Genomic DNA, 23080 nt, shown 5'->3' with positions numbered 1-23080 from the left:
GTTCACCAAGGTCAAAGGTCATGTAGGGGCTAAATTTAAACTTTGCCCTATTGGGCTTAAACTTGATAGGTGGAATCCTTTGTATGAGGGGGCCATGAAAAAAAATACACCAAGGTCATCTGGGGTCAAACAGAAATGCTATCATGCCAGTGCTCTCACAGCATCAGGGCTCTCATAGCTGCAGGTGCACTAGTATACTATAATAATCATAAGCTCTGTCTGTCTGTCTGTGTGTCTGTGTGTCCGGCTATGCGTTTAGCCGTGCTTGACGCATCGCAGCTGAAATTTCGCATATAGATAGGTATCGGGAAAAGCATGTTGGCCATGTGGTTTTGAAGGTCATCGGAGGCACTTATAAGGAAGAAGAAGAAGAAGGTCAAGGTCAAAGGTCAAAATTTCAAACTTTGTCCGATCGGGCCCAAACTTGGTGGGTGGAATCCTTGATAGGAGGGGACTATAATCATAAAATAAAATCGAGGTCAACCGAGGTCAAAGGTCATTACGGAGGGGTCAAATTTCAAACTTTGTCCGATCGGGCTCAAACGTGGTGGGTCGAAACCTTCGTATGAGGGGAGCATGAAAAACATTACATGGAGGTCATCCGAGGTCAAAGGTCAAAGGTCATGGATTTCAAACTTTGTCCTATCGGGTTCAAACGTGGTGGGTGCAATCCTTGATAGGAGGGAATATATGCATAAAACAAAATTGAGGTCAACCGAGGTCAAAGGTCATGTAGGGGCTAAATTTAAACTTTGCCCTATTGGGCTTAAACTTGATAGGTCAAAGGTCATCTGGGGTCAAACAGTATCGCTATCATGCCAGTGCACTCACAGCATCTGGCTCTCACAGCCGCAGGTGCATTAGTGTTTTAAATAATTGCTTCTAGCGTGTTCTTTTTCTAGTTTTCTGAGTATTTTGTGAGTTGAACTGAATTGTACAGGAGTTGAGTTTGGAAATAACAGGCATGCTACAAATCACACTTCTGGAAATGTTAAATGTGTGCTATTAAATTGTACTCTGTATATAAGAAGTTTAGGAATTGAGGTTTGCTATAAATCGCACTGGTTATGCTGGCAAACTGCAAAATTATGTATTGCACTCAAAAACATAACTCGCACTGTTTGGATTTGCACTGTTTGCATTTACACAAGTTAGTTTTTTACTTTCTTGTAGACCTACAAACTATGATTGCAGCTACACTGTATGACTGTACATTTCAATAATTGGATAAGACAATCCAACAAAACATAGGCCTAAGCTTTGGGAAAGTGATCTTAAGCAAGACCAAACATAACTTGCATTTATATCAAATAAATTCACTCTTTTCTTTTTACTGAAGTAAGCACACACATAACGAATGTTGAGGTCCAGCTTTGTTGATCTACATGTTGTTACATTTGCAGCTTGACACTCAGTCAGTGATGATTTCAGTGAGTCATTGCTACAGTCATACATTTCCATTTCTCTGCACAAAGGATTCTAATAATTATGGCATTGGGGAAAGGAAATATCAGGTCAAGAGGTTACCTGCCACAAGTTCCTCCAAATAATTGACACCTGTATATCTTGACAGTTGTTTTAGATGAATCAGTAAATGAATTGTTGTTTTGTTTACTCAGTAGATAGTAGTTCTGAAAGTTATTTTGTACACATCCTTAATCTCTACTTATAAAGACCTTTAACCGAGGACTCTGTTGACAACAGTGGAGCTATGACTTGTACCTATCTAACCAAGGATCTCCAATGACGGCTAAGCACCAAACTGTGTACTCACTTGACTTGCGAGACCTCGCCCTACACAGGCAAACAAGACATAGTGATATGCACTAATGGCATAAGTTTGCCATAACCTGCTAACCCAGCAAGCAGAAATCATTGTACAGAAAATATTTTAAAGTCTGGTTATATAAAGAGTATAAAATGTTTTAATAACATTTAAAAAACATTTTTGAAAACTTATAATGTTATTTAGTGTTGACAGCATATTTTGCCAAAATGTGTGCCAAACAACATTTGGCAATAACATTTTGACAACATTTTAAAAATGTTGTTGTAGTGTTTTTTTCATATAAATGTAAATGTTATTAAAATGTTTTGACCAAAACCAAAACATGTTTATAACACATTTATAAGGTGTTTTTGTTTTTTCTGGGTTTTTTTGGGTGTCCTTGTTTGCAGGTCTTTACAAAATACCCCTGTACCCCCCTTGCACATCACACACCCCTTGCACATCACACACCCCTGTATCACTGTGTTTCTAAGAACAGAAGTATGTAAAAGCAATGTGTATGCATGAACATACTGTCCTCAGACAAGTATAAAAGACCAGGTGTGTTTCAGCAATCCAGCTCCAACTGTAAATTTATATGACATTTAACATGCGCATATTTTGGGGGGGGCATTTGGGGCGCCAGTCCCCCGGTCAAAGCAGGGGCGGCCAAAGCGAAGGGCGGGAAGAAGAAGGCGGCAAAAAGAGGCGGCGGAAGAAGAAGGGCGGCAAAAAGAATTAGTAAAGAAAAAAAGGGTGGAAAATGTGAAAAAATTGTACTATACATCAAAATATGTTGCTTTTGAGGCGGTGGCGCCTATAAATCCTTTTTTTTTTTTTTTTTTTTTTTTTTGCTCTTCACTTTTCAAAACGACCGTGAAAAAAATTGGGGCAACCTTTTCGGGCTGTTGAGGAAGGGGCGGCAAAATTGGATTTTCTTCAGCTCCTGGGGAAGGGGCGGCCACGGTACGCCACTGCTAAAAGGACTATTACTATCCACTTTTATGTAACTTAATGTTGCATTTGTGTTACACTAAATTGTAAAGCTTACTTCCAAGACATGTTTAACCCTAACACTGTTAAAGGTTCATTTCATAATCCATAGTCTCATCCCCACTATTCTAAAAAAAAAGTTGAGATTTTTGTACCAATAGAAACCCCTTGTTACGTAATGTTTGTGTGCAAAACAAGTCTTGTAGATTCATTCGCTTAGCAAAAGTCAAATTTTTATTTCTGTTCTGGTAACAGAATGAAATTACAGAACAGTGGCCAGTGGAGCAATGTAATACACATAATCATGCTTAACTCGCAAACACAAAATTGGAATTGACTGAAATGTTGGGAATAAACTTTTTTTCTAGTGGAAATGTAAACCTTTGTTGACCAGTTGGACCTTGGGGTTTGTAACTGTTGTATCTAAAAACGTTTATTAAAAATCTATCTAGGTCTAAAGTAATGAGTAACATCTGCACAATTGCATAGCATGTTGTCTGGTGTTGGTGAGATAGGTCTGCCATGATTCAAGGTATCTGTATCAGTTTGTATCCCCACTTTCATAATATAGTATGCAAAATGGGGTACTTATACTTGTGCAGATGTTTACAAACAAGGATGTGTTTGCAATATACAAAAAATGTGTTTTTAAATCACACTTAACCTTTTCAAATCGTAAAATAGTACACTTCAGTCCCGGACTTCAGTGCTTGCTTGTTTATCCCAGTTCACTCATTCCTACTATTATTTCCAATACTTATGTCAAACATTTACAATAGGCCTACCCTACATCGTGCGCACTTTCTTTGGTACGCCCATTTCCTTTTTAAAGGAATTTTTATTGAGTATTCATCAGCTCTTTCATCATTTAGTATAGGCTATCAGATGAGAGTTAGTTTACACATTTAGTATTTGCATTCGAGTTCTGTCAAGTTCTTTGTAATGTTTTCTTAAGTTCACACTTACGTTTGCTCATTCCTTCCCATGGTAAATGAATTTGGATCAAATTTCCGCTTTCGTGGGCAGGGTATTTGCATGAATTTACAATAGAGTACATTGGATATCCTAGCTAGTACATGTATGTGCCATTCTCCTATGTCTGTAAAGCAAATAGATGTGATGTTTAAAAGAGATGAACTGACTGTTAACCATGTTTTTCCTGATCTAAATGAAGATTTTTGAACAAAAGATAAGCTGTTGCGATGCTCAAAACATTGACCATTGACATTGATATAAAAGCATTGAAAACAGTGGCTACATTGAATATTTGTGACTCGCTCTAACATAATGAGCACAAAGTCAACAAAATGATTTTATGAGATATAACATATTTGAAATCTTCTCTCAAAGCTTTAAAAACACCTTATGAACTTTTTTCATTAACAGCGATAAATATTTGAGTGAATGTTCATAGTGTTGGTAGTTTTAAAAAACTTCAGGTAAAGTTTAAACAGTCATTCAACACAAAATTATTAAGAACTAACCTCAATATTTCGATGTGTAACACACATCCTCTCAGGTCATCTCAGGTCAATCGTGAAGTGAACTCATTCACAACATCTTTGGAGGTGTGTAACACGTGGAAATATTGAAGTCAACTCCTTCACAACATCTTTGGAGTTCTCCTGATGAAGACGTGTGTAACATGTCGAAATATTGAGGTTAGTTCTCAATAATTTAGCGTTGAATGACTGTTTAAACTTTACCTGCAGTGATAAATATTGTTTTAAAAGAGATGAACTGAATGTCAACTATGTTTTTCCTGATATAAATGGAGATTTTTGTACTAAAAGAATGAACTTTTTTCATTAACAGTGAAAAATATTTTTTTAAGAGAGATGAACTGTATGTCAAGTGTCAACCATGTTTTTCCTGATATAAATGGAGATTTTTGTACTAAAAGAATGAACTTTTTTCATTAACAGTGATAAATATTGTTTTAAAAGAGATGAACTGAATGTCAACCATGTTTTTCCTGTTCTAAATGGAGATTTTTGTGCTAAAAGAGAGTGAACCTTTTTCATTTACAGTGAAAAATATAGCCCCAAGCCTGACTAGCAACATTGACAGATTGTACAAAAGAGATTATTCTGAAAAAGAACTCCTCAACTCCAACAGGTTTTCAATTAGCAAATTTTAAAAGCATTTTAACATCAAACATGTCAAACTCATTGCAATTGAGATTTTTGTGCGTGGTGTTTGTTTAATAAAAATATTCATTGTTGTTTAAAAATCATGGAGTTAAAAGCTCAAGTGTAGTGGTAAACATTATAATTGAAGCAAGAAATTAAGTCTTTTGAGATCAATCTGTATATCAAACAAGTTGATGTGGGGGTACTGAAAACAATAATCATGACACATTTTAACTCTCTCCACACGAGTGTCGACTGCAGACGACAAGTTTTTTTTTTTAAATCAAAATTCAAAAATTTCATAATTGTAAATTTTCATGCCCATATTTGGAATCAGCATGCAAAATGCATTAAAATGAGTACAAACAAGCCTAGTATTGGTTCAGTGGTTCTTTGGATAGCTCTTGATATTGTCAGAAAATACCTCAAAACTTTGACTTTTTATGTTGAAGCTTATGGCTAGCACGCAGAGCATTAATTTCAAAACTATCTGGCATTGCTAGAGAAGTATAGTTCACCAACTCTCTCCTGTGGTAATATCAAATTGAGAAAAATCCATGATTAAAATATAGATTAATCAATAGTAATAAAGGCTCCATAGAGGCATGAAGTGCAGTAAGTGGCATTTATAAATTAACAATATATGGACGATACATAAATGAGTAAATGTGATAATGGTAGAGATTGCTAATATTACACAATTCTGTTAGTTAATGTTCTATATGGTTAGACCTGTGAGCACATAATCATTCAAGATGTGCATTTTAAGGATTTTTGATTTTCTTTAATTGGGGTGATTCACTGTTTCCATTGTAACTGAATAACTGATATTGGTGCAGGGACTGCCTTTTGAGGAGAGCAAGAGCTCTCTTCTGCTCTCCTTCATCTGATATATAGGAGAGTGATTTTTAGCTCTCCATAGTTGACCATTCTTTCCTTCTATTTCCTTCTATTGAAAATGCTCTAAACAGCTCTCCTTGAAGGTGCCAGAAGAGCTATTTAATGCTCTCCTGCAAATTCCAAAAGACAGTCCCTGTTGGTGTGGTCATTTTTTTATCATACATGTACACATTAGGCTCATCAATTTGTAGGAGTATCAAGTTGCTCTCTTTTCTATTTGTTCAAAAGTAATCATCTTTTTTGCATTATTTCATGATCAGGATAGCTTTGGGTGTGGCTGAGGGAGGGGGGACTTGTATTTCAAATTGTATATCACCTGCATACAAGGATTTTCAAAAGGTACCCAAGCAAGTATTTTTCATTTGTGTAAACTGGACCCAAAGCAAATACTACACAGTTATAATTTATGATTTTAAACTTTTGATCTCAACACAAGATTAGACATATCTCAAAATTTCAGGCGTAACTCGAACTTCGTTGGGAGACTGGCAACCCAAGTTTGGGATCAATGACTTTTTGGATACTTGACCCCAACACTTGGTCGTAGATTCTTGGTAACTGGTATCGCCCCACCCCTCACGTCCTCAAACCCTTAGACAGTGTCACCAAAAGACAAGACTGAAAAAGAGGACATAGCCAGACCAGTGTATTTTATCCCTTGTCAGGGAAAAACACTTAAAGGCCAGTCCTCGGAATCTTATATTGGCGAAACAGAACAATCTTTGAAAGCCAGATTTCTTGAGCACCGTCGTCGTCCAAGTTCCAGCTTGTTAGAAGTTTCCAAACACATCCACATCGAATCCCGGGGGCACCAAGTTGATTGGAGCAAGTCAAGATCCTTGCTTGACTGGGAACCAACATTTCGAAAGGGTAAAGGAGGCCATATACATCAGAGTCAACCAACCTTCACTTAACCGTGATGGGGGGGGGGCGATACCAGTTACCAAGAGTCTACGACCAAGTGTTGGGGTCAAGTGTCCAAAAGGTCATTGATCCCAAACTTGGGTTGCCAGTCTCCCGATGAAGGTTGAATTTAGGACCGAAAATTTGAGGTATGTCTAATCATAGATAATCTATGGTCTAATCTTGTGCTGAGATCAAAAGTTTAAAATCATAATTTGTGATGTCTACCAACACAGATGAACTTTCATGCTAGTACTACACAGTTGTTTTCCTACCCTAAGAAAGTTATTTAGTCATACAATTCATAATTACTGTAGACAAATCCAATTTCTACTCGCTGTTTTGTCACCCAGGTCGGGCAACTTCTTCAATAATGTTTTGGGGCTTGTTGGCCTACATTCACATGCTTGTTCAGGTTTTTCCCACCAGTATTAGGGTTTTTTTGAATGAAACTGAGTGGCATTTCTGAAACTGAATAGTATCCTGTGCTAGGAAAGTAACCTTACCAGTGAAGTTTATATTAGTTGCATTATGGAGAGAGAGAGAGAGACATGTCATCTCATCATGCATATCCCTATACAGTGCCCTGATTGATGATGTTGTTGGTTAGAAGTGAAATGATATGTCCATGTCCAGGTGGTCAACAGTTACCTAATGTTTGTTTTGGTGAAACTGACAGAAGCATAAGGGGCAATAAGGGAAGAGAATATGGACCTTTTTTTCCAACTTCATTATTTCTGAAGTTCATGTGAATAAAGCAATTTTGTACCATATTGAGCAAAATAGTGCACACAATGATGTATATTTGTGTGTCAATAAAAATGAGAAAACATTCCCCAGACTTTTTTGTGTGCACTAAATGATAATGCTAATCTTATTGCTTGCATTTCTTGAGTTATCAGGTCACAAAAATAGTGGAATGTCGTCAAAAGTGAATATTGAGAAATTGGATATGCTAGTAAGTGTCAAAATTATGCACAAAATGAGATGTACATGTACATGTATTAAAACAGTAAGACTTTCACGTATGACGTGTACATGTATTAAAACGGTACGACTTTCCCAAAAAAAAAAAAATGGTAAGACTTTCACATTTGTGAAAGCTGTATCTGATTTGTGCAATGCAGAGAGGGGGAGGGCAATTTTGACACAACCTATGGACATTATATATTGGGGCTGATAATTATTGCACAGCCCTTAACAGGTCATAGAGCACCCATTCACGGCATTGGAGGGACCTGCAGCAGTAGAACACAACTCTGTACAGTATTATTACTGTAGACATGTACTGCATGACAAGAATCCTAATGAGCGACTCACTTAATGTCAAGGTAACCAATTGAATCAGACAGCTGAAAATACACACATTAGTCGATAAAGTCAATAGAAGGATGAAACGCTGAACATTTCCATGCTAATCTGATTTGAATTTCTTTTATTTTATGCATTGATGTAGTTATTTCTTGTCTATATTGTGCTACGTCACCAAACCCAAAGGCCTCTACACGCTTAAAACAAATTGCTGATCACTATGGCCCTAGACACATGATTTTTAACAATTACAGCATCATTAAAGTGATACTGCTGTATAAAGGTGCAGAACCCTAATCAGACTACATGTAGAAATAACCACCGCAACCTGGATCCGGGCCTGGATCATATCTAGAGTTCAAATCTTTCTATATATGGAATACCAATACAGATGAACTTTGATGCTAATATATCTGAAAGCATATTTGGCTGCTTATCCGATAGTATACCAGTAAAAGTAGTATTAAAAAATTGCATAAAGGTTGGAATGAAATTCCTTCCACAGTTTAGCTTGAGCTTTTTGCTGTCGCATTTTCTGAAAGTAAAATATCAATTGTTATATTGCCCTCATGTGAATGGGTATTTGTTTTCCACTGGGTCCAGTTTATATGATCGGTATATTAATTATGGTCAAGATTTTCATAAATTCACTGAGATGAAAGTAAGAATGTGTTTCATTTAGCTGGTAAAATTGTTTTATTATATCATTATTAACTTGCACAGTGCACTGTAGCTGAAATTTGTTACTTTAAGGGTGCACGGCACTAGAATTGATGGTTAGGGTTTGGACATTTTTACATGTAATTGTAAGCCTAATTATGAAAAGTTACAAAACTAATAGAAAAAAACACTGTAATTGTTCTTTACAAAATCAAGCAAGAAAAAATAAACATGGATTGAATTTTGAGGTACATAAAACAATCAGCCTGCCAACAAAGAGTTAACATAATGAACTTTTTACATATTTAGTAAATACATGGATAATTTCACTGGTTATCTGGTATTAACTCGCATGTTCCTATGCATACTCAACTATTATACATGCTTCAAAATGGTAGAAATTTTTTCGTAACATTTTAAATTGTGCAATTTTCACCCGCACAAATGGCGAATAAAAACCTGTGAACATACTGGATAAGGCCCATAACAGTCAATTTTGAGTTTCCCGTCACATAATTTCTGAAAACAAGTGAGGTAACTTTTTCATTATTCATTATTCATTATTTTACTGCCTTTCAATATGACCAACACACATGTAAAATACACAGATTTCCTTCCATTATACTGAATACTAAATCAATACAATTTACTGCAACTTTCAAATCTTGGGTTACATTGATTTAAATATACGCTGTGACGTCAATATTTAGTCAATTGCTACAAAAATTATGAGGTGTCAAAATGTGCAGAAATAAATTCTGCTTCCAATGCATTTTACAGATTTGTAATACAATCTCCCGTTTTTGAATAACGGTCATTATTTAAGGGGGTTAGTTACTTTTTTTGAGATGTTTATAAACTATCAGTGTAGAAATTTAGTTGATTATGTTGGGCTGTATAAAGCGGCCGGGTCCCACCGTGAGGAGATTTGGCTGGCCATAGTACATGTATAAGAGACCGTCTTGAACAAGACTATAAAATGACTTACTTTATAAACATCCTTGTTAATGGAACAAATATGTTAGTAATTTATTCCTTTATTTTTAATGATGTCTGCTCTATCCTAGGCTGAATAAAAGAGCTTTCAGAACTGATAATAAATGGATGAACCTCTGTACAAGTAGGTGTGAGACACGTCTGACTGGCTGGCCTGCTTTTATGTAATACACAGGTTTGCAATGATAGATGATCTATGCACCTGCCACTTACAGCACGTATCATCTGCTGGCGAAATTGGATTGGGCTTGAAATAAGCAGTTGGATATCAGAGTTTCACACAGATAGTCGAGGCTTCTGCAACATAAAGTCACATACCCCTGTATCTTTTTTCTACGTCCAGTGGTCACAATAATGAGGAAACACAGGGAGTTCTACTAGAATTTTATTTTGCACCAACTGACATTATTTATTAGTTACAAATTGAACAACAAAAAATTACCTTGGAAGTTTTTCGCCAGCCCATTCGGGGCTGGTACCTGTTTCAGGTTTGGGGTCAGTTTACTCAAGAGATTATATTTTAGTGGTATTGGAATGATTTTTTTTTTTACTTTTTGTGGTTAAATTTTTTAAAAATATTTTAATTCGATTTGTTAGGAAAAGTAAGTATGTTTTGCCGTTTCAACGAACAAAACGAGTGAGTATTACCAAAGTTATGTTTGAACTAATTAATTATGACTTTAAAAGTTTAAAGGCCTAAATGTAACAATAATAGTTAATATATATAGCATCATATGGTCAGCAGAAGAAAATCTGACATCACCTATGATGTCATATCAGTGTCCTTGACCGGGGTCCTTACTCCTTGACCACTGAACAGCGTGATATCATGTTGATAACAGATCTATAGAATCAAAATCTTCATCATATCCCGGATCATATCACAGATTCTCAACAATCTGTGATCATATGGACCATATTGATGTGAAAGTAGTTATCTATCATATCCTGTGTCGTTTTATGGATAAAAATGACTCAAAATGTTATTGATGAAATGGTTGCTATCATAAACATCAGTTTTGTCTTTTCAACGGAAAAATCTGATGCAAAATAAAGTTTTTAGGGCCTAGCTATAATATGGGCATAATTTATGCATATAGTATTGAACAATGTACCCCATTTGACATGCACTTATAGATAAATAAATTGTCTTACTTTATTAATTTAATAACTTCTTTATTATAAATAAAATGACACATAACTATTTGATTCATAAAATTACATTCAACAAAATGATTGAAGAGAAAACACACAAGGCACTAGGCAGACTGTTATAGAATGGAGTATGTAAGATGCCATGTCCATAGCTTCATGAGGAGTTTCCGACTAGCAATCAACATGATCAGCACATTCAGAAAAACACAGTTTAAGAGTGAAGATTGTAGTGAGTAACCAGTCCTTTATAAATGTGCTGGCCACTATCTATTATAATATAGTAGGCTTAAACTATACATTGCGAATTAATTAAGTTATTTTAAAATAAAATGTACATGTAAGTTAACTCAAACCGGCAGTGTATATATCGAAAAAGCAGTGAAATCGGACATTCCTAAGCGAAGATATTGAGTTCGTAAGTTCTGGTATTACAAAATTGGAAATTGAGATATCGTGGGTAAAAAGCTGAAAAGACAAAAAAAACCAACGACAACAACAACAACAACAAAACAAACAGACCAGAACGAGACCACGTACATGTAATCGAAAAAGCGAGTTGACATGAGATTAGGAATTAATGTTTTCTGCTGTTTCAGTGTGCATGTGCACATCGTTGATGGTTTGGTGGACTGTCATGTAGATGTAAGCGTGATCCTAAAAATGCCTTTCACATTGACCAAAACTAATTACAAGACCTCTTCTACATTGAGGCTGGCTTTCCCTTTTAAAGGGAATTTTATTAAGGATTTTTGATTTTCTTTAATTGAGGTGATTCACTGTTTCCATTGTATACTCTGATCAGCTCGTAATAGGCGGGACTCATAACATCATGGATTGATAAAGAATGGCGTACACACTTTGCTCAAAAATTTGGTGGGATATAGATTAATGTGATTTTGTAAAAGTGATTCAAATTTCAATTACGATATGACATTAATCACAATGTATGAAAAATACAACCATAAGGAAATGAAAATGAGGAAGTAAGAACAAATGATGAACCACTGATTTGGTTACATATTGTGCAAATATGCATAAATATAGAAAGCAAAATTAAACTAAATATAGTTTTGTTTTGTTATGTTTAATAGTTGAACCGTGAGATGGCAATGATAACATTGTTATGTTTATACTAATAGGTTTCTTGTATACATTCAACATGGATAATATACATTTGTTACTATACAGATCAGATGCATTTTGTACACCGTATGAACTATTTTAGCACAAACATGCCGAAATAAGGGGGGTCACACGCTGACTTTTTGTCAATTTGGGACCCCTTCCGAAGAAAATGTCAGCCCCTAACTCTCATCATCCAACCAAAGGGGTGGTTGGAACTCTCTTTAGGGGCTAATTTGGGACCAAAATCTCCAAAATTACAGTAATTTTTGGGCCTGTCCTTTGCACTCATGAATGGCAAATGCACAAACAAGCCAGAAACCCTAATTTAATATAACTTAGCCTCAGTAACCTGATCATTAAATTATCAACCGTGTCACATATCTTGATTTGTTTTATAGTTTAAGGGAGTTTTTTTCTGTACATGTAGTTATTAATACTATTGTGTATTTTTGTCAAAATCTTTAAACACCGGTATAAAATGTATTGGTTTTCTACCTGCTTTTCTATCTCTAGCGAAGGTGTGAAGTTAAATTAATGTATACATGATTCAGCTAGCTCAATTGCGCACACATACTCACAGTGACGGGGGTTGGTTGGCTGCATATTATCCTTGCACTCTAGCAATAAACCTACCTATAACCAAATCAAAACAAGCTTACCTGCCGGGCTTCAATGTGTTAGAGTTAATGAGCGATGAGGAATAACACGGTTGAATCTCATACATAATAGATAGTCATGGATAACATAATATCACAGTGCTTGATATATTCAGTTAGGGATATACATGCTTGTTATGAATATTATTATGTCGGCAGTTATTAAGCGCCATTTCAAAAGATCACATCACATACATGATCTGGGTTTTATCAAATAAAGAAACTTAAGGTATTAAACATGATAGAAAATATTTCAATGATTTTGTTTGCTTTTATTTTAATTTCCATAGGTTTGAATATTTTTGTAAAGTGAATTTGCATGATTATCCAGTAAATTTGCATGATCGCTATGTTCACAGGTTTTTAATCACCATTTATTTTGTGCGGGTGAAAATTGCATAATTTATGTTACGAAAAAATTTCTATTATTTTGAGGCATGTATAATATAGTTGAGTATGCATATAGGAACATGAGAGTTAATACCAGATAACCAGTGAAATGATCCATGTAAAAAGATGTAAAAAGGTTTTTGGCAGGTGGATGTACCTCATAATGACAAATTCAATGGTATATTTATTTCCTTGCTTGATTTTGTAGAGAACAATTTAACAGTAGCTTTTTATTGTTTAAAAACAATTATAGTCTTTGTTTTTATTTTATCAAAACATTGTTATAATGTTGATTTATGACAAAATATTGGTGGAAAATAGTTTTGGAAACTCAAGTTGTTGTTTTTATTTGTGACATGATCTGGTCCATGGGGGCCAAAGGAGGCATTTTTGAAAATTGAGTTACTATAATTATTACCTTGTAGTAACATTGGGCTATCATATACTGAAAACACCAAAGGTTTAGCATACTTGTTCAAAAGTTATGCGGTTTTGTGATGTGTATTTTCTTATGTATTTTAATGTTTTTTACTCCATATTTTTTGCCTATATCTCAGTTTAAAATTTGCCGCCTTTGGCCCCCATGGACCAGATCATGTCACATTTAAGGTTTTGTCCATTTGTCACTTGTTGTTTCTTTCCTTCTTTTCAATACAGACCTATAGCAGGTATGTTGTGTGGATCGTTCTCACCAGGCTATGCTTATGTGTATTTTTTGTGTACAAAACATGCTTCTGTGTCTTTTTACTTGTGTGTCTAGCCACAGAACCAGGGAGTATAGAGGGGGGTGTAGTTTAAAGGTATTGTAAAAGGCCACACAAGAAAAAACACACTAAACACACAGAAAGTAACACAAGATGGAAAAAAAAAGACAAATAAGATGTCTGTCATACTTAAAAAGACACACACGAAAATCACCCCAGATCACAGACACACAAGTATACCTCTGTGAGGTAAGGGGTGTTCATATAGTAAAATACATGTATGCAACACCAGGTCATTTACATGTATCAATCGTATCAGACACTATCTATCAGTGTTGATGTTTATTGCAAAAGGAAATGACCATGACTTATATCTTCTACCAGTGTGTAATTTATACCTTGCATTACCGCGCTTTAACCTTCACCCGCATTTTAATCCTCTCAAGTAATCATTTTAATCTTCGTCTGGTCGTTTCTACAGCACTGCAAATGCAGGGTAGCAATTCATTTAATACCCACATATTTACATTTTTAGTGGGAAAGTCGGAATTCCAAAAAATAGTTTACTGATCTTCAAGGTCAGATTTTGAATGCTCATACAGGTATTGTAGTAGGCAAACTTCTAGTGTCAGTTGCAAAATCATCACCCGAACTGTTTTACTGCGAACGGGACCGGGTATACACCACTATTAACCACCTCAATAGGTGGTTGACAGGTGCACGCGCATTATTGCGCATTCACCTGATCTGTTTCTGCTGGGGCCGTTACCACGTATTCCTCGCATCCCCCCCCCCTTTTCACTCAAATTCACCCGCAACCGTTTGCTCAGTAGAAACACGCTGTATTTTACATTAATCTACAAAATAGGTGGGTTGTTTGTTGCATTTTGATGTGCCAGCCTTATCCATAATTATAGCTGGAAATTGATGGGTAACAATCATTTTGATACAGCCTGTATCATGGACTCTGCAGCTCAATTATCATTGATTATTTTTCACTTTCAGAGGTTAAAGAAAACAAATTTGTCATAAAATAGAAATGTCAGTTGGGTTATATAGTCATGTGAAGGAGTGTTGAACTTGAATCAATAATTTAATTGTATTTGTTTTGTACAGACTCCGTATAATTATATGAGAAATGATTGTGTGTACTTGGCAAACTTCAAACCTTTCAGTTTCTACTCTTGTGTATATTCTTTTTGTGCAGGCCCCCCAAAAATTACATGTTTACTTGAAATTTACATGCTGATGTAGCTATATATCCAGTTGATGATGATAATGATGGATGCAGAGGTGTAGTCAAGGAGTCAAGGAGGAGGGGATGAGCAGAAGGAGGAGGGGAAGAGCTGAAGGAGGAGGGAAGAGCAGAATGAAGAACCGAAGGAGGAAGATGGGAAGAGCAGGAGGATAGAGAGAGAGCTGAAAGAGAAGAAGCAAGAAGAATTTGGTAATGTCAGAGATGTGGCAAAGAATAAAATGCCAATGGTTCACATTTTTCAATATTGTCATGATAATACAACATGATAAAAAGATTGCTAACTGATATCTTTCTCCATTCTGTTTTATCCTTTACAGTCAGAGGAACCCCACTACTGTCAGAAATGTGAAGAGGGAGAAGATCACCAAGCAACAATACCCCCAGGACCCCAGTGTCGGACATGTAGTCTAGCCATATGCTGTCTTCTAACACTTCTGATGGCGTTCAGTTTGGCTGGACTTCTCTACTTTGCTGCTAAACCGGTATGTATGCATGAACATCGAAAACCATCTGTGTGCATGAGTGTTTGGTACATTTGCATGTTTTGATTCAATGTTGTAAAGTGGATTTGGAGCACAGATTGGGGGATACTTGGCTTCCAAAGTGCTCTGTGGACAGCAAATCAAAACTAGCGGTCTTTCAGTGAGAGATTGATGTCAAAAAATGGGATCATTATGTGAGAAGCCTTCCAAAATGGAGGTCATTGGGTGAGTAACTTCTAAAAATGGAGGTCAGTCAGCATGGTCAGCTCTTTAAATTATCATCTTCGTAATATAGGACGCATTCGCTGTTATATTGATAAAGATACTTGCAACCATGCTGTCCGCTCACTTGTTATTTCTCGAATTGATTATTGTAACTCTTTATTATATGGAACAACTGTAAAAAACACACAAAAACTACAAAAGATACAAAACAGAGCTGCCAGACTTGTTTTCAAGGCAAACCGTATGGAACACACCACTCCTCTGCTGAAAGAGCTTCACTGGCTTCCAGTAAATGAGCGTACATTGTATTACCTACAAACTACTCACATTCGCTTATAAAAGTAGACATGAAACAACACCACTGTACATACAAAATCTCCTAAATTCTCACACATTTTCTGTTGGTATGTTCCTACGATCACATGCTGATGGCAGTCTGCTTGAATGTAAAAGAACTCACACAACATATGGGAATAATGCCTTCTGCAATTCTGTGCCAGCGCTCTGGAACAAATTACCTGTAAAACTTCGTACTTCACATACAGCGTGTTTATACTGAGCGTACGGCTTTTTGACCCGCTATTTTCCGGGCACAAAATACCGATCATAATCCGGCCACCGTTACCCAGCTTGTTTCTACTGAGACCAGAAAGCCGTGTCTCTGCATTTATGCACGGCATTTTTTCCTGTAAACCGAAGTACGGAAAACAGATTTGACGGTTAATTATATCCTAAAATTAAATGTCTACGGATGGCAGCTCATGGCATATGACCTACAATCACAATTTAGTATTTTCGTAAAATCCAAATTGCATTAATTTACCAGTGGATCTAGTAATTGGCTATTATGATAATTAATTTACAGCTCATATATAACCAACTCATTAATTATAAAGATATAACCAACTCATTAACTAGGGGGCCTATAAAGAAGTGGGCCTAGACTAAGTAAAGTCATATCCATTTTACTTCATCAAGTTCATGCGAGTCACACATGTGTCCAGTGTATATAATATCGGAAAGAAGGAACCTACTACATCATAGGCCTAAGCTAGACTATACAAGTAGAATATAAATCGCGTTATTTTTGCAACACGCATGACCTCGACCCGCAACCGATGACACGGCTCGTTTACTGCGCAGATTACACGCTTTGACCGGCATGATCCACCTCAAGAGGTGGATCACGAAAAGCGAGCACATGACCCGCATGACACGGCAACCGATTACCCCAAGTCGTTTCTACTGGGCTCGTTACCCGGCACGGCACGGCATGGCCCGGAATTTTACCCTCAGTAGAAACACGCAGATAGTCTGGCCACTTTTAAATCTAATCTGAAAACCTATTTGTTTCCAAACTAAGTTTTTTTTGTTTTTTTAAAATTAAGTTGTACATTTTACTGTAGCCTAAGATGTAGTGTAAGTTGTACTTTTAAGATCATTGTAAAGCGCTTTGTTCATACCTATGCTAAGGCGCTATATAAATTCCGTTTATTGTATTGTATTGTATTGACCAGAAAAATGTTGGACTCGCTGCCAAAATACAAAAATGTCTGAAAAGGAGTCCAAATTGAGTACCATAAGTCCATAACATTTTGAAAAAACTTACTGTGGACTCTTAGCTTTATTCAATGCACACTCAACGCTGCTGCCAACGCACTCTCCAAGTATTCAACACACTCTCCTCCAAAGTTCAACAGGCACTCCTCCAAAATATTCAACACAATATGTTGGATATATAAGCTTATATAACTGGGATTCCAGACAAAGCATTGATTAGCAATTTGCAAAATTCACATTTTATAGGTTCATTGGGATTAATATTGTTCTATTGGATGTTATTCTTGAAACCACCGTACGTGCGTAAAGAATTCCCCAAACAAGGAGCAACAACTTGCTCATGTTTAGATCCCAACCATACGAAAACATGATTGGTACACCACGTTTGACACAAGCTCCACAATGTTTTAATAGTTGTTCAGGTTAGGAGAGAGAAATCAATGCTTACAGAAAGTTTACTGAAAAACACCCTGGAGGACAATTCTTACAAAATGAACTAGAGTAGCTGACATTATGGCCTAGATGGCAGCATAAAATTTGCAGCTAGGTGATGATCAAATGTCATTAAAGGGTCACTCCATATCAAATCAAGGAGGCGCCCCACCTGACCCCCTCAGATTTGCTTTATATTTTAGTCATATGTTGTACCTGTAAAAATATTAAAAACCTGCAAATTTGAGGTCTGTAGCTCTTACGGATTTTCTGTGGCAGGCATTTAAGTTGGAGTAGGGAGGTCTAAATTTGGACCCAAAAGTTACCCCTTAAATAAATTTCATCTTTGGGAGTCTGTGCCTTCTTTATAAAAAGAAAGAGAGGTCTGAAACTTTGCATACACACTAACTGCATGCCCAATTTGTCAAAAAAAAAAAAAAAAAAAAATTCTGTAATTAATGCGTTGTATCACGGGGTCATTAAATATGAAAGAAAAAATGTAATGTTTTGTAAACTGGCAAGTTTAGCCCCCCTAAATTCACATTTTTTGTCAGATTAATTATTTTTGTTTTCACCGATGCTATATATAGGATAAATACAATGCATACCCAAAAATTGGGGTCACAACTCATTTACATTTCGAACAGCGCCCTCACGAAGATGAAATTTATTGCAAATTCAACATTTTCAGGGGGCCCAAAGTCGATGTGGTCCACCTTCAAAATTTATAAAACATCACTTTTATATAACTACTAGTCTTAAATTACAACTTTGCTAAGTCCCAGTAATTGTATAGGTTGACTTCATATAAAATGACAAGCCCAAAGTTGACCATTTTCTTATGATTGCATGTAGTGCAAATGTGCCGAATTCGGAAGGCTTGAAAGTCAAATTGGCCACAATATTAAGAATAAATGATTAGATGAGTAGTTATTGGCCCTATTTACTTGTATTTCCATTTCGTTTTCAATATATACAGATTTTCTATGGTAGCCATTTAAAGTTGGAGTGCAGCGCCCTCACGAAGATGTTTTGTAAACTGGCAAGTTTAGCCCCCCTAAATTCACATTTTTTTGTCAGATTAATTATTTTTGTTGTCACCGATGCTATATTTAGGATAAATACAATGCATACCCAAAAATTGGGGTCACAACTCATTTACATTTCGAACAGCGCCCTCACGAAGATGAAATTTATTGCAAATTCAACATTTTCATGGGGCCCAAAGTCGATGTGGTCAACCTTCAAAATTTATAAAACATCACTTTTACTAGTCTTAAATTGCAACTTTGCTCAATCCCATTAATTTTATAGATTGACTTCATATAAAACGACAAGCCTAAAGTTGACCGTTTTCTTATGATTGCATGTACTGCAAATGTGCCGAATTCGGAAGGTTTAAAAGTCAAAATGGCCACAATATTGAAAATAAATGACTAGATGCAAAGTTATTGGCCCTATTTACTTTTATTTCCATTTTATTTTCAATATTGGGGTCAATTTGACTTTCAACCTTCCGAATTCGCACATTTGCACCCTTTTTGCACTACATGCAATCATAAAGAAAATGGTTAACTTTGGGCTTGTCATTTTATATGAAGTCAACCTATACAATTACTGGGACTTAGCAAAGTTGTAATTTAAGACTTGTAGTTATATAAAAGTGATGTTTTATAAACTTTGAAGGTGGACCACATCGACTTTGGGCCCCTGAAAATGTTGAATGTGCAATAAATTCCATCTTCGTGAGGGCGCTGTTCAAATGTAAATGAGTTGTGACCCCAATTTTTGGGTATGCATTGTATTTGTCCTAAATATAGCATCGGTGACAACAAAAAATAATTAATCTGACAAAAAATGTGAATTTAGGGGGGCTAAACTTGCTAGTTTACAAAACATTACATTTTTTCTTGCATATTTAATGACCCCGTGACACAACGCGCAATTACAGAATTTTTTTAATTTTATTTTTTGACAAATTGGGCATGCAGTTAGTGTGTATGCAAAGTTTCAGACCTCTCTTTCTTTTTTATAAAGAAGGCACAAACGCCCAAAGATGAAATTTATTTAAAGGGCAACTTTTGGGTCCAAATTTAGACCCCCCTACTCCAACTTTAAATGGCTGCCACAGAAAATCCGTAAGAGCTACAGACCTCAAATTTGCAGGTTTTTAATATTTTTACAGGTACAACATATGACTAAAATATAAAGCAAATCTGAGGGGGTCAGGTGGGGCGCCTCCTTGATTTGATATGGTTTGACCCTAAAGGGAGCTGTTGTGATTTTGATCCCATATATATATATTTCTACACTGTATTTCAGCGAGTCACTTGCATGATAATTTCAACCCAATTTGTAATTTTACTGAAACTACATATTTTGCTCTTGAGTTAAGGCTCATAATATATCAAAACTAAGTTTTCTGTGTTTTCCCCCGGGGGGATCACTCGCATACCAAAGTGGTATGCATGCTCGTCCTAGCACCTCAAAAATGGACCCTAAATGGCGTAATCAGTGTGGAAAAATTTTACCCCTTATTGGCGTAAGGCTCTGTAAATCTTACCCCTAAAATATGGCGTAATTTGGCGTAAGAAACTAAATGGACCCCTAAATGGCGTAAATTCTTAAACAAACCCACTGAAAATGAAAAAATATACCCTAAACGTCGAAACTTTACCTGAAAAGCACCCTTTTTTCTAAAAACGTTGACGCCGCCACAAGGCCAAAAATCAACCCTTTTTCGACGTTTTTGGGGACGAGCATGCATACCACTTTGGTATGCGAGTGACCCTCCCGGGTGTTTTCCCCACTACCAAGGCATATCAACCAGTCAAAAATCAAAAAATCTCCTTTATAAAACCCTTATCATTGTTCTTGTATGTCAGCTTTATTTGTCTTACTATAGTGCAAACACTGTGCTTGTGATTTGTGGCAATCCAAAGGTACATCACTCCCCAAGAGCAGAGGAAATAATTCCATGTTCATAGGCGTAGATCCCGGTGGGATGGGAGGATCCAATATTTTGCCAGGGAGGGATGGTCCATACAATCATCCCCCCAATGTCGATGCCTGTAAGTGGGTTTCTGACCAAATTTAAAGCTCATATTTGGCCATTTTAGCCCCCAAAGTGCTAAATTTTGTGTGCCTCGCACGAATTTATTTCTTTTTTGCACCATATTTCAACAGTTTAGCTTCAATATAGCAATATTTTTCATGTGCTGTGCACGCATTGGTGTCACCAAAAGGTGCTGGATTCCCTATACTTCAAGAAATTTTTTCCAACCCCATTTCCCCCTCATTGTCAAAAAGAAATCAACGCCACTGTACATGATAGGGAAAACTTCAATAGCCTCAGTAGTTCAATATGACCATGTTCCAAATATCAGACTGTCACCACATAATATATTAAAGCTCTATCATGAAAGTGCATCTGTGTTGGTAATCAAATAAATGAAGGATTGAACTTTTGTTCACAACACATAAAAGTTGCTCACCTGAAAAATTTGGTTGTTAGCTAGCCTATAACCCTCTTCAGCAGAATGATCCAGTTTGTTGAACGATTTGACAACTCTTGACTTGTATTTTAATATCTGAATAAAAACAGTGGGGCTACATAATATGATCAAGAGTCTTAAGATCCAGTTCTTATCTTACGCCACAAGTCAAGAGACAAGAGTCATCAAATTGATCAACAATATCTGGATCAGTTTGTTAAAGGTTTTACATGATGTAGCTTATATTATAACAACCAAAAATTTCAAGTGAACAACTTTTCTGTGTTGTGAACAAAAGTTCAATAATTCATTTTTGTAATTTAAGCTCCTTAGTTTCACAGTGACTGCCTATAGTGGTCTAATGGGAAATGTATCAAACATTCCTCATTGTACAAATGTGTGCATGCATGCAATTTTTCAGTTCAACTGCAAACATCTAGGACTCTGATCATTGATTTCACATGTATTGTCATCATAACCTTTTATCTGAATGATTTTCTGGTAGAATTTTGCATTGACTGTCAGGGACAAGGAGTTTGTGATTGATATACATAATTAGTGAATGGAGCAAGGGATGGGGATATTTTAAAGCAAAGTGTGTTTAAATTTTAAGAATCTGCTGTGCTTTGCATGACAGAAGATACCAGAAAAACACAGCACTAATTTTTGGGTGACATTAAAAAAAATATTATCTTGTTTTGGTGAATGAAACATAACTAAAATCTTAATCCTTTATTTAGTTCTAACTGGCAATAAAAGTCAAATTTGAATATATTTGTGCAATTTCAGGGCAAATGGGCCAAAAACATTGAATTTTGCATGTTTTCTTGCAATTATTGTAGTCACAAAATCAAGTTGAAGCATTCAAAATCTTGAGTAGGTTAAGATTAAGCTTGTAATTTTTATTTTTTATTATGTGTGAGAATTGGTTTTGAAAAAGATTGGAAAATGTGTGTTCCAAAAAGTAGAATGCATAACTTGAAATTAGTCTTTGAACAAGTCTTTTGTTTCCTATAATTTGTGTGAATCTGAACTGAAAGATACTATTTGTGTTGTTCATGAAGGTTCAATATTGGGCCACTTTACAGTATATGTTTATGATAAATTTATACAATATGTAGACATGATAAAATTAATACTTCAAATATACTTGATTTTATTTTATTTGCTGACGATACATGTACCACTATACTTTATTTGCATGCAAACTTTGAAAGTTCAATTAATCTTGTCAACAAAGCACTGATAGAAGTGAGCATACCATATCAAATCAAGATCCGAAAACCAGATGCAGTGAGCAGTATTTATACAGTAAGCTAGGGGGTCAAAATGGCAGACAAGATATGTCATAAATCACGGTACACTTTTGAGCAAAAATACAGCTTATTTAGTTTGATGTCAATATGGTGTCATCAGGTAAAATAGTTCCCTAACATACAGAGGTAACACCTCCGCTATTTGTCACTTCACAATATGACAGTGATGGAAAGAAGAGTACAAATATTTGTCATCTTTCGGCACTTTAGATTTGGATAAATCAACACTTTAACGTAAATATCAATCTGTTACACAAGACATACCTCACGCTTGATCGTGTCTTTACAGTCTTTCATGTTGCGCATTGGAACTCTGCACTGCATGTGATGCTGAAGAGGTACTGATTTGTATGCGCATGTCGCAAAATTATTTCATGCTTTGGGTTGAATCAGAATGAAACAATTTGAAAAGGCCTATTGGTTCAAATCGAATTAATTGCCAGCAAAGCTAATTTTATGATTTCTAGGTACACAATCATCATCATCATCATCATCATCATTCGCTGCGCGAGCAGGCGACTGCAAGCTTTCTCCAACTTTTGCGATCTTGGGCAAGCGAAACAATTTTGTTTGGCTGCAGTATCCCTTGAACAGTATCTCCCAGGAGGTGCTGGACATAC

The 23080-nt window shown here is 36.0% G+C and overlaps 1 protein-coding gene across 1 annotated transcript in view; it reads left to right on the top strand.

The window, feature by feature from the left end:
* The window catches only part of LOC140155234 (integral membrane protein 2B-like), a 219720-nt gene that overhangs the window by 18521 nt on the left and 178119 nt on the right, over window positions 1–23080 (top strand). Inside the window, exon 2 of the mRNA XM_072177988.1 lies at window positions 15269–15433. Coding sequence (XP_072034089.1) covers window positions 15269–15433 — 165 coding nt within the window. The remainder of the gene's footprint in view (window positions 1–15268; window positions 15434–23080) is intronic.

This window comes from Amphiura filiformis, chromosome 6, assembly GCF_039555335.1.
Source record: "Amphiura filiformis chromosome 6, Afil_fr2py, whole genome shotgun sequence".
In the NCBI taxonomy this organism is placed as follows: Eukaryota; Metazoa; Echinodermata; class Ophiuroidea; order Amphilepidida; family Amphiuridae; genus Amphiura; species Amphiura filiformis.
The sequence above is the reverse complement of the archived record's forward strand: the minus strand, read 5'-3'. Positions and strand labels throughout refer to the sequence as shown.